General features: G+C 38.5%; 1 protein-coding gene and 1 non-coding gene across 3 annotated transcripts; one reads left to right on the top strand and one right to left on the bottom strand.

Annotated features, from left to right (window-relative positions):
* The first annotated feature begins 846 nt into the window (after positions 1 to 846).
* On the top strand, positions 847 to 11,401 carry LNP1 (leukemia NUP98 fusion partner 1). Of its 2 annotated transcripts, XM_074332875.1 has the most exons (3): positions 847 to 2,458; positions 5,870 to 6,100; positions 9,844 to 11,401. In XM_074332875.1, the coding sequence occupies exons 1-3, from the start codon at positions 2,288 to 2,290 to the stop codon at positions 9,991 to 9,993; spliced, it is 552 nt and encodes a 183-aa protein (XP_074188976.1). In that variant the 5' UTR covers positions 847 to 2,287; the 3' UTR covers positions 9,994 to 11,401. The 2 variants fall into 2 exon arrangements, with proteins under 2 accessions (XP_074188976.1, XP_074188973.1); XM_074332872.1 differs by lacking the exon at positions 5,870 to 6,100 and having other exon boundaries at positions 847 to 2,463.
* On the bottom strand, positions 11,061 to 11,164 carry LOC141568024 (U6 spliceosomal RNA). The gene has a single exon (XR_012491039.1). It is a non-coding gene; the product is annotated as a U6 spliceosomal RNA (small nuclear RNA).
* Positions 11,402 to 15,384: the final 3,983 nt, after the last annotated feature.

Genomic DNA, 15,384 nt, shown 5'->3' with positions numbered 1-15,384 from the left:
GCACTCTCTGTATATAAAAAAAGGCAGAAGAAGGAGGAACTTGCCCATTTTTTTCCTGCCTCACTGTTTGAGTTGGGATATCTCATCTCGTTGTCTTCTGCTCGTGGACTGGGATCTACACCATTGGCTTCCTTGGATCTCAGGACGTCAGGTTGGACTGAATTATACTTCTGACTTTCCTGGATCTCCTTGCAGGTGGCAGATTGAGGGGCTTCTCAGTCTCTATAATTTCAAGATGCCAATTCCTCATAATAAATCTCTCTTTCCAAATATATATATATTTATATATAAAATCTTTTTATGCACACTTTCCAGTCTCTAAATAGTTTCTGTCCATAAGACACTAAGGAAAGGATTCAGAACTCCAAGAGACAGATATCACTCAAAGAGGTTTTAAAATAATGTCCTGTTTCTTTTACTTAAAATAGTTTAAAGTAATAATTAGATATTATCTGTTCTAGTTTCTCCATCCCCTGGCCATAGATTTATTTTTCGATTTGAAGAAAAGACACTCCTGTCATAAGACTAGATAAGTTTATCCATAGTTAAGTTTTGTGGACAAAACTGGTCCCGCTTCCCCAAGAGAAGTTATCATCTTTCTTTGATAACAGCAACAATGTTATTACAGTGATGTTATTACAATGAACAATGATGGGATCCAGTTATAACTTTTCCTTTCCCATCTGGGTCATTGAGAAGCAGGCTTCCTCCATTCTCTAATAAAAACATTGCGAAGTAACAAGCGTGTATTTCTCACTAAAACAAGAAATAACAACATTGCAATTCATTTTATGCTTAGGTTACTTTCCCTTAGTAACTTATAAATTGTGGTAACATACTCTCAGAATGGTAGTCACAATTATTAAGCCCATCTTTTTGCAGCTCAAAGAAGACTTTTCTTATGGAAAATGGCCAAGAGTACCTCTGTTTAAAAATGCAAGATTTTTCAAAGTTCTCTTTGGAACACTGGAAGAGTGGTGAAAAGAGCCTAGATTTTGTTGTTTTACTACTTGCTTCAAACTTGTCTGTACTTCTTAGTAGTCATTTCCCCTCGGGCAAGTGGTGGTCTATTTGAATCTCAATTTCCTAATCTATAAAATGTGATACAAACCTCCCAGTCACAGCATTGTTATAAAGAAAATAGCATATGCAAAATACTTGCTTCCATATGTGGCATGAAGTAGGGGTTCAACATATGTAATATTCTCCTTATCTTGAAAAAGAAATGCCCACTGAAAGAGAGAGACTACAGTGTTCATAGAAGCTTTGTTTATAGTAGCCCCAACTGGACGCTACACGAATGACAGCCCCAAGTGACCATCAGTTGTAGATTAAAAAAAAAAAGTGGACTATTCATACAGTGCCTGAACTACTGTTAGCATGGATAAATCTCACCAGCATAATATTGTGCGGCACAAAATAATGCATATTGTATAATTCCACTGAAAAAGAGTGCAACAGAAGGCAAAATTAATCTATGATGACAGAGGTCAGAAGTGGGAACCTTTTGGAAGGAGGATGAATTGAAAAGGAAAAGGAGACTGCTAGGGTGCTGGAATGTTCGTCTTCACCAGCATGGTGATGCTTATACAGGGGTATAGGTATGTAAAAATTCATCTTCAATGTACTTAAGATTTGTACATTTACATGTACATGTAAATTATTTGCATTTGTACATGTATAAATAATATGTCAATGAAAAAAACTGTTCCCTTTGCCCCAAGAGCTAGATTATACCAATATCAATTTTATTTATCAGGAGAGGATCTAGTCTACAAATGACATGCCAACATCTGGACATCTTGCAGGCTGCAGTGAGTCTGTCCCTTGTGAGTGACCCAGTTTCAGAGCTGGCCTGGAGCTGACAGGCATATTATGAGGGTCATGCTCCATCATCATTGACAGCTGGAGATGCCATCACATGCCATTGGTGCAAAGCACAGGGAAAATCAGGCAACGGACTGTGCTTCCCACCCTTAGCCTGCGAGGCACGAGCCGGGCAATGGAAGGATTAAAAAGTTTCTTAATTTAAAAAGACAGGCAGAGGGGAGAGGAATGTGGGCTGCACAATTTATAAATCGATATTATGCGAGGTTGCCTGATGGTGAAGCGGTTGTTTAGTAAACCTTCCTCCTTTAAGGATCTTATTATCAGAGACCATTTGAAAATACCAGTTTCAGTTTGTCTTTTGGAGGAGATCCTGAGTGTCACCAAATCAGCCCTGTCGGATGATAGTTCTCTATGCCAGATTTAGGGGCAGGTCTTGGACATTCTGAATCACCTTTACATGGAGCACGATGACGATGATGATGATGATGATGATGATGATGATGATGATGATGATGTGTCTTTTGCCAAATGGATGAGCAGCTTCTGGGGTCACAGCTGGATAAAGGAGGATGAGAGACGACTCCGGGACGATCACAAGATGCCAGTTACAGGAAAACGTCCCTGCCCTGCTCAGTGAGTTACTGTCACAGAACCAGGGGAGAGCTGGATAAGGGGAGGGGGGCTTCTCTTAGATAATTTTTGAAGAGTCCTTTTGTATAGTTTCCTGTGGTTGAAAATCAGTACTTCCAAATCTTTGTTTTATATCCACAAAAATCCCTTTTATCCTTTTGTCTTGTCCTCCAAGGGACCCGATTTTCTTCTATTAGCTAATGACTTCTTCATTTGCAGTAACCTGAGATTTCTTGAACTGCTATTCAGAGCTTCTGATAAGCCTGAGATAATTCTGCTGAGGGATCATATAATTCAAGTCCAAGGAAAGAAACTTGATGTCACAGTGTAGTCTGTGTAGCATTGGTGTGGATCAATGTGTGATTTCCAATAGTCTTTTTGAAATACTGCAAATAGTCTCACTATTTAGTGACCTCTAAGGAATTGGGGATTCCACATAATAAATCACTACTTTTGATATAGTTGATATACTCTTTTTTTTTTAATTGGGGAATATTGGGGAACACTGTATTTTTCCAGGCCCCTCAGCTCCAAGTCAAGTTTTTGTTTATTTTTTTCAATCTATTTGTGGAGTCGTTTTTTCCCAAACAATCCCACATCATGGAGGAAACTTTTCATCCCAGTTTGGTATGTTTTGAGATTGCCCATTTGATGCTATCACCCTACTTCAAATCCCTCGATATATAATTTTACCCTGTTATATCCTCTCATTGCACCTTGAATCTTTCTAGCATTTGCCCAAGTATGTAGTCATATGCCCCATTTGTTTCATGTCTACTCCCTACACAGACATAACCTCCGAGATGGGGACACTGTGCCTGTTTTGCTCCCCAACTTATTGACTTTACTGAGACAGGTTAGTTAACGTGTTGTGAGGCAGACAGGAAAGATCCCTGGTGAAATGAGCAAAAGGCAGCCAAATCCTGAAACTCTAGGTTCTGGAATGTCTCCTTCACTCCAGGGCAAAGATATGAGTTTAATAAATTATCTCATAAATCCCTTTTGGCCAGACAAAGGAGCAGATCTGACGGATGGGTTCGTTAATCCCTTCAGGATGGGCAAACAGGACAAACCTAATAGACGAATTCCATTAGAAGGCACCAGCTGCCTTCCCCAACAGAGGGAAGGTATAAAAGTAAGAGCTTTTCCCTCAGTCACTGGGCACCCCTATTTGGGACCCCCTCCTGCTCAGGAGCTCTGACCTTTGCTTTCAATGAACTATCCTTTTTAAAACTCTTTGCCTCTCCTGGGTCCGTGTTTCCATTCTTCAGTCCCAGCACTCACTCACTCACTCAAAAGTCCCCTCCATCATTTGGGGACTCACAGAGAAATATTCCAATATCACTACCAAGTACCATGTCTGACCTATAACAGATGGACTTATATATAAGATTTACCTCATGTGTCTTAATCAGCACCTTTACAAATCTTTAACCATATTTCTGATTATTGTTTGAGAGTAAGTTTCTAGACATTAGTATTAGTTTGCTAGGGCTGCCATAACAAAATACCACAGACTGGGTGGCTTAAACAATGGAAATTAATTTTCTCCCAGTTCTGGAGGCTGGAAGTCCAAAATCAAGGAGACGGCAGATTCCGTTTCTTCTGAGGCCTCTCTCCTTGGCTTATAGACAGCCCTCACATGGGCTTTCCACCATGTGACTATATTCCTGGTGTTTCTCTGTGTGTCCAAATTTCTTCTTCTATTAGGACACCAGTCAGACTGGATTAGGCCCCCCACCCATGGCCTCATTTTAACGTAATCTTTAAAGGCTCTATTTCTAAATACGGTCACATTCTGACCTACTCACATAGGACTTCAATATATCAGTTGGGGGGAAGGGGACACAATTCAACCCATCACAACATACAACGCATGCATCCAAGGAGGGCAATATTTTAAGCCTCTTGACACATGCTGCCCACGGCTTTCTAGGAAGGCTGTGTGCATTTAGAGTTCTAGCAGCGAGGACTGACCGTGCCCCTCTCCCTGCGCTCTTGCCGGTGTTCCCATCATTATTAAGAAAAAAATTTTTTTTTCCTAACCTGAGAGGCAACATTGTACATTAACTCATTTCACATAATCTTTGGTTACTAATAAGCATAAACAATTTTTACCATTTGGTATTTCTTTTTCTTTCATTCTTTATATATTTCTTCATCCAGTCTATATTTAATGAACTCATGCTATGAGTAAGGCAAGGCGCTCTATAGTACTGGTATTCTAGCAGAGAATGGGACACAGCCCTTGAGGTCATGGAGCATCCAGTCTAACAGAAAAGAGATATGTAACAAAATTACCCAAATTATGGATTATAATTGTGATGAGTATCGTAAAGGAGAAGTATGAGGGCATCTAACAGGGACCTGAACCAATCAGGGTGAGAGGAAAGGCTTTCTGGGGATATGCAGTTTCCATGGAGATGGAAGGATGATTAGCCATTATTGAGGTAAAAGTGGTGGGTGAAGTCACAGGCAGAAAGGTTACAGGGAAACCGAGAGGGTACAGGTAGAGGCAAGGGAAAGTATGTTTCCAGAAGGGTCCTATGGACAACTGGGTTGAATGCTCCTGAATGATTAAAGAACAAAATGTGCAGAGAACGTTGCAACATTGAGAACGTGCAGAGAACGTGGCAACATGCCCTGACCCAAATTAATTGTGGGTGCAAAAGCTAGATTGAGGGGAAGGTGGGGAATGAGAGATATTGAGAGAGCAAGTGTCACAACTCTTTCAAGAAGTTTGACTTCCATGAATCATTTCTTTTTTGATCATTTTTCGATGTGATTTTAACACTGATGTCACTGTATTACATGGTCCCTATGTATTTCTAGGTGTAAGATACGTATTTTCAAGATATTTATTAAATATTAGTAACATATAGCAAATATTTTTTGGTTTTTGTCTATTATTTCATTTTAAGTTTTTTAATGCATATAAGCTTTATTTTTATATTGTACAAGTAATTTTATCCCTTATGACTTCTTCCATTGCTCTTCTGCTTAGAAATTCCTGCTTCATACAGAAATCATAGAAATATTTCATATCAATATTAGAAATAAATCATAGAAAGGTGAATACCTTTATATTATTTCTTAAACATTTATGGCTTCATTAAATTCTTTTTGATCATTTTGGAATCTACTTACATGTACCAACTTAAGGCTCGGAACGCTTCATTATGCTGCCCTGATAGTGGAAGAGCAGCAAAGCTAGTCTAAGGGTGTTCTACTTAATGTTTTAACCCATTGGCTCTATTGTTTCATGTATGAGGAAGGTCCTACTGATAAAGAAGGTAAAATTTCAGTTCAACATGAGATTTGTTTAATTAGTAATTTATGGATATTCTGTTTCTGTGCTAATATTGTACTGTCTCTTTATACTGTAAACATTTTTACTCTATGTTTCCAGTTTCCTGGGCTTCCCAGAATCACATCATCTGGCAGCCATCCTAGAAGGCATTCTGTTGAGGGCCAGGGATTTCCATGCCGCACCCACATGCGGGATTATAGAAAATGCTTAGAGGATGGGTCATTCAAGGAGCCACTGGAATCAAAAAGAAGATCCCGTTCCCAAATTCAGGCATTTTCAGAGTCCTTTGAACAGCAACTATGCTTTAGAACCAAACGCTCTCTCTCTTTGGTATGTAACAGAATTGTTGAATATTTAAGTCACTTTAGAAAAGGAAACCCAAAGGATTGCTTGCCCCCAAGTTTGAGGAGAACAAATCTGACTTCTTTATTTACAGCTTGGTGGTGAGATGTTTGAAAAATGACACTCAGTTTTAGATAGCCCAGATGTACATAAAATTTTATTATTGTTTTTATTGAAGACAGCTGGTGTAGGAAGAATTCCTGGAGGACCACTCATGGAACGTTTTTGTTATCGAGGTCCTCTAGTTCTTTGAGACCGTTTTCATCACCCTTATGATAAATGTGACTTTCTTTTTTCACTATGTAGAGATGAGCAAAACCGCCTGTGCTTTCATATTTACTCCAATAGCAAATAATCTACGATGGCGTCACGTTCCCCTGTGCATTCAAAAGCACACAGAAGGAACGCTCTGGACACTCTCTAGGAAGTTTCCAGGAGTGAGAGTGGACCAGGAGGTCACAGTGGCCTTGGGGGAGTCTAAGTAAAGCACAGGGGAGAGACAGGCATGAAATGAGAGGAAGAATAGAGACTCCACTGATGATGTCAAACTTTACACAGAAGTAATAAGATAGAGATCAATTAATCTGAGGGCAGTTTTTCAAGTCTGCAACAAACTCACTGAGTGACCTTGAGAAAAATACTTCTTTTTTTTGGTGGGCTTTTGGCGTTTGCTTTATTTTGCAAAACAGGAATAACATGTTCTGCCATGTAGTAGGCAGAGCAAATAAGTGAGCCCAGGTGTATGGCGGCCTTGTTCTTGACCTGTGCTCTGTGAAAGGGGGAAGACACGTAGGTGTTTCCTTCCTTTATTGTTCATCTGAGCACAATGTTTTCTGCCCAGCAGTGATGGCCATTGGGACTGTCGCTGTCTACCTTAGGCTCACATTTGTCAGAGTGACCCTGTGTATCTATGCTCCCCCTTCAGTAGGCTGCTCTCTTTACCTGATCAGAAGAGGAATACAGAAGGAAGAACAGTAAACAACTGTCACTTACTATATCTGAACCTTATCAAGAGTTCCTGTTTTGTCCTTTCTTTCTACTGTTTTTTGAAAAATATGGGTTCAGACCTAGAACAATGTTACAAGAATAATACAAAGAATACACTCTTCATCTAGATTCCCTCCAAATGTTAGCATGTTACCATATTTACCTATACTCTCCCTCTCCTCCCCAGCCCCAAACAAGGGCACAAGGACATTCTCTTATATAAAACAGTACAAAAATTAAAGTCAGGAAATTAACACTGATACAATACTTTTTATATCTAATCTACTGAACTTATTCATATTTTTCCCATTGTTTTTCTTTATAGGGAGATTCCAGAACATGTGTTGCAGCCAATTCATTCCCTCTACTCTATTTTATTCTGCAGCAGTTCCTCAGTCGTTCTTTGTCTTTCATGACGCTGGCATCTGAAGAGTACAGGCTGCTTATTTTTTTATTTTTTAGAACGACGCTCAGCTTGGGTTCATCTGATATTTCCTCATCATTAGATTCAGAGTAGGAACTTTTGGCAGGAATACAACAGAAGTGAAAGAACTCCTGTGTTAAAACTGCATGTTAAAGTCATTAATTATATTCATTCAGGAGACTTATCTGTCTCAAATTCTTTCTGGAACAAGGTAGAGGGTACATATATTTTGAAAAAAAATTAATCCGAATAGTTCTTTGTTGTTTCTGATGGCCTCAGAACAAATCTCACATAATAACACATATATAACTGCTTATATGAAACCATTTGCTAATATTATTATAAGCCCTAAAAGTGTGTAAATGTGAAATCAGATTTTTAATTAAAGAGATATTCATCGCACTAGTCCTAAAATATAACATATGTTTGTTCCATTCATTTTCCAAGTTCTTCCTTTTGAGTGCCAAGGTGACCAAGGCAGCATTTTCAACTTTTTTTTTTTTACTCAAGAACTCTTTTCACAGGCATATATAATAGCTGGAAACCTGCTAGGAATTTACAAAATTATTTAATATTTTTTCATATTGTACGATAAACACACATGGTAAATAATTTTAAATTAAATATTTTGTTTTACATCAGTTCTTAGAGTACATTATAAAGTGTATCTTAATGCAAAATTAAAACTTCAGAACATATACAGATACTTTACAACTTTTTTGTATTTAACAATTGACACATTTTTCTAAAGCTAACTATATTGAAAAGTGTGATTTGCCAGGGAATTTAAAATGATACTTATTATCTTTTGTTTGGGGGCCAAATGAATACTAACATCTAGATTTAAATTTTATCTTTTAGCATCAAAAAAAGGCAGAAACTGCTTTTGTGACTTGATCGTGACCAAGAACATTAAATTCTTTCATTTTGATATTGAAGAACTCAATTGGCTTATTTTGATAATTTTTGCATTTTGTTTCCAAATGATTGAGACAAGTAAAATATTTCAGGCCATTATTTACGAGCATTTCTCAGACAGTCTTGATTTTCGGTAAGAGAAAAGCCAAATCGGAAATAATCATCACTATATTTTCTCTTTTTTAAACTGTTCTTGTATGTATCAGAGACATTCATGACTGCTAAATATAAACTCTGAACAGACTGATGGATCCAATACAAATGCTGGATCTAATGAAAATTACCTGGAGGCACATTTATAGAGCTATTTTTAAGTTCCTGTTAATTTGTATCTCAGCTTCATCATTTGTTCTGCTTTCTAACTTTGACTAATGGACCATTTCAGGTAGAAATGAAACAATCTAGATACTGTATAAAAGCAAGTGAACATTGTAGAGTAACTGACACCATTGCAGTCACCTGGCATCCCTATAACTCAGCCTGCAGGGCCGAGTCACGACTTTTCCACTCACCACTGTGTATGTTCACTTGATAGGCACTCAGGGGTTCTCCGGTGTATCCAGTTCAAATGGAGGAGGGGGAGAATAATGAATTTATTTCTTTACTTTGAAAAGCAGAAGTATAAATAGGTATCATCACCACATTTATCAATGCCTTTTTGGGAGGGGCGGGAAGTTCAGTAATTCCTTTGAAAGGCGCTCCTTGACCATGGAAACTAAAGAAGTAGCCTTTTCCCTAATAGTTCCCTATAGTATCACCTGTGTATAATTATCATTGCACTTATCACTATCTGTTTTCCTCTTGTTTCCTTTTAGGCTTATTGATTGTCTCCCTCCACTAGGTATAAAACCTAGGAAGTCTGGTGTCTGTAGTTAGTGCTATATCTCCTGATCCTAGAATAGTGTGTGTTCAATAAATCAGTGCCTGTGGACCTCTTTCTGGGTAACCTGTTGGGGACTGTTAATGCGTTTGGATGTTATTTAGACACTTCATCTCACACAGCCCTTACATTAAAACTAGTGCAAACCCTACTATTAATGTAATTTAAGGGAGTGGACACAGGGAAGTTAGAATCATTGCATGTATGATTCACGTGCCACATTCCTTTTCAAAAAGCACCAGGAGACTATTAATTTTATCATGCTGTGAAATCACCCCTCCATGCGTCAGAGACTTTCCTCCACAGACCATATGCTGACGCCCTAACACCCCTCCCTGTTCCTTTTATTTATGACTGAAACATTTAGTATCACCCTTAGCTTATGCTAATTTATTACTAGAAACTAAGACGTGGAAGTCTGCTGATCGATCAGGGGTTTCTTCATTTCTGACAATTAAGAGAAATGTGGAATGTTGTCAGCCATTGGCACATTTCCATGCTTTTCTGATTCTTGTCTTTCAGGGAGCTGAGAGCAGAAAGGAAAGAAATGAAAGAGAATGTCTGTGGATGGAGATAAGACCCCGCAAGAAAGTGGAGGAAAGAAGGAGCTCTGGAAAGGAAGAACACGGAATAGCATACATAGTCCCCCTCTTTGAAAAAGGACCCAAATAATGCTTTGTTTCAACATCACAACTACAGATGCTACTGTGTTTTTTTGAGTCCCAGTATACTGTACCCAGGGGTGCTAGCTGTGAAAGAGTAACTAGATGCTGAGTGATGGAAGTGGGTGGTTGGTTCCGCTGCTCCCCAAGAGACTCACATCATCCTCCAACTGCTTCTGGTGTCTTAGTTGAGAGTTTGATCTGCCTTATTGACCTTTTATGGGAATAAGAAAAATAAAAGGTATTTTAATAGAATAAAGCAATTCTTGAAAATGTAAAGAAAGATACTTAAAGAACCACCCACACATCTTTACTAACCCTTCTTCCACGCCAATCTCACAAATAATTTTAAATAAACGTCATTAGTGTGACTCTAAGTTTACTTCCTTATTTGAAGTAATTTATGTAAGCATGTCTAATGGCCACTGTTTAATGAGAACTGGTAATTAAAGCAAGTACTAGGCTGAGGTCTTTAATGCATTACGTAAAATAATCCCCACCACTCGGAGGTGGACCTAGTCTCTTCACTTGCTGGTTGAGGAAACTGACATTTAGAAAAGTTCAGGACCTCACAGGTGTGGTGGCAGAGTTAGGGCCAGCACCCAGTCATTCCGACTCGTGCTCCTAACCTGAGGTAGGACCTCCATTTCCCCTTTGCAGTGGGTCCCGACTTAGTATGTGTGCCACGTGGGTGGGAATGAACAGTGTCAGAAAAGCAGGAGTGGGAGTAGGTTACCATTTTAGTTACATGGGTGGAGACTGATTCTATGAGATCAGCTTTACGCCCTGGGTTTTAACTTTATGAGGCCACATCCTTTTACATTTATTTATTAATTATTTTTATTGCAATATAATTGACACTCTATTAGTTTTAGGTGTACAATGTAATGATTCGATACTTGTATATATTGTGAAATGATCACAATAAGTCTGGTTAACATCCATCACCACACATAGTTATGTTTTTTTTTATAATGAGAACTTTTAAGATCTAGTCTCTTAGCAAAATTCAAATGTACAGTACAGTATTGTTAACTATAGTCACCATGCTGTATATTACATCCCATGAATTATTTAAAAGGTATGGATCACTTCATGAATTTGTGTGTCATCCTTGCTCAGTAGCTATGCTAATCTCTGTATCGTTCCAATTTTAGTACATATGCTGCTGAAGTGAGCACTCCTTTTTCTTATTTTTTTCAGCTTTATTGAGGTATAATCGACAAATAAAATGGGATATATTTAAATTGTACAACACAGTGATTTGACGTATGTACACTTTATGGAATGATTACCACAAACAGGTTAATTAACACGTTGAGGCCATATTCTATCACTTTTTTTTCCCCTAGAAGAAAAGATTCTAGAATTCTCTAGGACTCTCCTGGTTTAGTCTTCACTTCTGTCTTGGATCTTCAAATGCCCAAGGGCAGCTAGTCTCTATTTCATAAAGAAGAATAGCTCCCAAAACTACTACTCAAAACTAATACTATAATTGATTGATTGTGTACAATACAAGCTAAGTTTGACTTAGTAGAAAGAAGGAACAGGAGAAGGAATGAAGAGGAAAACAGTGAAAGAAAAGTAAAGTAGCAATGATCTTTGACTTACATGCTTTCCAATTTCAGACAGCTGTACCTTCATCCATTTCAGATTGACACTTTCATGTGGCCTTTTACACACAGAATTATGTTTTTTCACACATGCAAAAGGTAATTTCAAGCTTTTACATGATGACATTTGCCTGTTATTTGCCACTGATGAGGCCTAACCTTCCTCCCTGCATTATGCCGTAGTTATAGGAAAACCAGTTGTTTCTCCACCTTTTCTTCAGGTACTTTTCAGTCTTGCCAACCAAGTTTCAGACTTGGGGACAGTCTGCTCATCAGCTCTGGCCTCTATAGAAAGTTCTTGGGAGAGATGGCCCATCCATGGGAGGAGGAGATACCTGGATAGGGTTCCGTTGGCTCAGTGGCTGGTTGGCTGAGACAGTAGCTACCTCCTACTCCAGCCAGAACATGTGTGAAGACTCTTCCCCAACCTGGACTCAAGAATGGCAATACCTCGAAAAGTCATGATTAGGGATTTTATAATATATTTTATTAAACTGGAAAGAACTCTATTTTCTACATACTTTCAGGACAATAGTAAGTGGAGGAGAGGGGGACTCTCTGAAAATGAAGTCACCAACTTGTTACCTGCTTCTATAAAACAGCACTTCTAAGAAAAAATACAGAAAAAGAAAAAAGAATAAAAACTAAAAGCTTTTTATTGTACTGACTCAGAGCTAAATATGGTTAATACTTTGGTATATGACCTTGCAGAATATTGTCAATGTAGATACACATGGACCTAGATAAAAAACTATTTTTCAGGCATGAGCTCATTTCAGTTAATATCATTAATATCTTTTCAAATCAATAAAATAGTCTAGCACATGATTTGAATTGTTCCTTTCCAATAGCCTTTAAACATGCTCAAGTCTCCTCTATCTTGAAAACTTTCCCTCATGATATACCGAGAGATACCATCCTTGATATTCAATAGTGATCACCTTAACTCTCTTTTCTTTCACAGAAAACTTCTTGAGGAGTCATGTACACGTCCCTCTCGATTTTCTGTCTGTAGCAATGTGATTCCTATCCTTACCCTCCATAGAAACTGTTCCCATCAAAGTCACTCCTGACCTCCTTACTGCCAAGTTGTATGAAAACATCGCTTTACTGGGTTTGCTTGACTTTCTGGCAGTATGTGACACTGCCGACTATCCTCTCCCTCTTTGGCTGTTGTGACCTATATTCTTCTGGGTTGTCTTGTACCTCTCTGATCATTCCTGCCTGGTCTTTGGTGAGGGATCCTTATTTCTTAAACAATAGCTTTCCTCTGAACTCTGTCCGTTGCTTTCCTTATTCTCTCGGGGCCATTTTACACATTCTCACCATGTCAGCTACCAGTGTATTGATGATCCCCAAATCTAGCCCTCTGGTGTAGACCTTGCTCAGGTGCACAACTGGCCTTCGGACATAGAACTAGTTGCAGATTTCACAGGCATCTCACCATCATCTTTTAAAAGTAACCTCTTACTTCTTGCCCTGTCAACTCCCAGTCTGCCCTTCTCCTCTGTTGCCTGTGTCAGTGAATGGCAGCACCATTTACCATTTGGTAAGCAAGAACCTGGTTAAGTTTGAAGCCCTCTTGGACTTCTCTCATTCACCATTCAAATAATAATCAACTTCTGCCTATTTTGTTTCTAAATATCACTTGGATCTACCTAGTTCTCTCTATTTTCATAGCCATTATGCCATGTCAGGCCCTTTATATCTTGCCTTGATTCCAGCAAAAATAATGCTTTGGATATACTTAGTTAAATAAAACAGATGATTAAAATTAATTTCTCTTATTCCTCACCCATTTTTAATATGACTACTAGGAAATATTACATCTATGTCTCATATTTCCATTGGACAGCACGCTCTATATCCTAACTCTCAAGCCTCCTTTTGTAGTATTTGAATTTTGCTTTTTAAGTTCTACTGAGCTTGAACAGTATTGGAATTTAATTAATCCATGGTGTTATTTGGGGTTAACTTGCCTAATACTAGTAACAACATTTTAAAGTTTATTATATCTCCTTCTTTCCCTCCTACCTTCCTTTCTTCCTTCCTACTTTCCTTCCTTCCTTCGTTCCTCCCTTCTTTCCTTCTCCAAATAAAAATGGCTTTGCCCATTCATATTCTCTCCTGTGATATAGTACAATTCATGTTTTATCATATAATGTAATGATTTCCTTCATGTCTGTCTTCTAGACTGTGAATTCTTAGTATCAGGAACCACATATTAATCATCTTTGCATTCCCAGAACTTAATAGGTGCCTATCACATAGTCGTGACTTAAAATGTATAATTTGAAAGTGTTATTCCAAATAACCAGGGCCTTAAAACTTGAATTAATTTTCCCTATTTTAGGTAGGACACTGTTAGTTATGTATTAGTCTCTAGGAATAGAAAATTGTATTCGTAGTTAATATTTTCCCCCTTAGAATGGAAACTTTTTAAACTTATAAAAGCAATGTTTGACACACTTCTAAATAATGCAATAGCACATACAATAGAAAGTGTCAGTCCTCTGGAAAAGCCAGTGTCAGAATTTCCAACTTAACACAACTCACCGTTACGGTCACGGCACTCTGGTTCGTCTCCTCTAGGGGGCAGAGTTGAGTTGACGTTTGGACCGGTAACGCGGGATGCGAGAGGAGCCTCAGTGTCCGGCCGACGACAAAATCATTACCATTGCTTTCAAACAGAAAGGAGAGAATTACAGCACCGCCTACCAAAACTCTCAGACGTTAGATTAAACACATTAAAGGTTGGGTAATACTCATGACTTATTAATGTATTTAAAGGTATACATGAGGGAAGATAAAAAACTGGATATCTCCATGGGACACAAAAGGAGAAAGAGGGCTTAAAATACTGTGCACAAGATTTACATTTGCACAATGGGAAATATTAAACTGGGGTAGGGAGAAATGATAAATTCTGATTTTTCTCTGTCTTTGTTTTTAACATCGTATTCTAACCTTGGATTACATAATTCTGTTTTGGCTGAATTCCGCCTGTCGCTTTGGAGCCAGTTATCATATTAATTGGTTGAGCAGAGCTGTGCTCCATCTGCACATACAGAGATGCGAGTGGGGGAAAAAAACAATGTGAACGGAGAAACTTCTATTTTTCCCAGCCTTTCGGCCCCAGCCTGTGCATACGTGTGTGCCCAGCAGCCATCAAGTGGCGTAAAACCCAGAGCGTAGCCGCCTTACCTTGGCTGACGAGCCCTGAGTCTCTCCCGTGTTTACTGATTGCCAGGATCCATGTGTTCATTCAACAAAGATGTTTTGACGGCCTGCCCTGTGCTGGGACTACAACAGTGAACAAAACAGATAAAAACCCTTGTCTTCCAGGAACTCACATTCCAGCGATAAAGACAGATAGATAGTAAACAAAAATCTATACATCCCTGCCTCAGGGATAACTTGTTAAAAAAAAAAAAATTAGTGTGTCACTCTTTATCTGGAAGACCTTGGCAGGCTGCTCATTATTTAAAGAATTAAATCAAAACATTTTAGCATGACATCAAACACCCATCTAGCTGGTTTTCAAGCTTTAATGAAGAAAGACATTGTTTCAATCTTGCTTCCTCCCTTTGTTCTCCCTCCTCAGTGTTTTATGTACTATAGAGCTTTCTTCACAGCTCATGTTTTCATTGCTATTGTGTAAATTGCCTTCAAGTGTTTTGGTGGAGGGATAAGTGCAAACAAATGAAAACTTTATAATGACTATTGTGTCTATTTGTTTAGATTTTGCGTTTGGGATGGGCACTGGTTAGCCATTCATTAAGGGGTAA

This window comes from Rhinolophus sinicus, linkage group LG01 (genome assembly GCF_036562045.2).
Source record: "Rhinolophus sinicus isolate RSC01 linkage group LG01, ASM3656204v1, whole genome shotgun sequence".
Classification (NCBI taxonomy): Eukaryota; Metazoa; Chordata; class Mammalia; order Chiroptera; family Rhinolophidae; genus Rhinolophus; species Rhinolophus sinicus.
Note: the sequence above shows the minus strand (reverse complement) of the source record. Positions and strands in the feature narration are given on the sequence as shown.

What these genes read in the sequence shown, in the direction of transcription:
- LNP1 (XM_074332875.1), top strand. Translation starts at nt 2,288, where the DNA reads ATGGAGCACGATGACGATGATGATGATGATGATGATGATGATGATGAT. An exon ending in CAGGAAAACGTCCCTGCCCT is followed by an intron (nt 2,459 to 5,869) that starts GCTCAGTGAGTT and finishes CTATGTTTCCAG; the next exon opens with TTTCCTGGGCTTCCCAGAAT. An exon ending in CCAAACGCTCTCTCTCTTTG is followed by an intron (nt 6,101 to 9,843) that starts GTATGTAACAGA and finishes CTTGTCTTTCAG; the next exon opens with GGAGCTGAGAGCAGAAAGGA.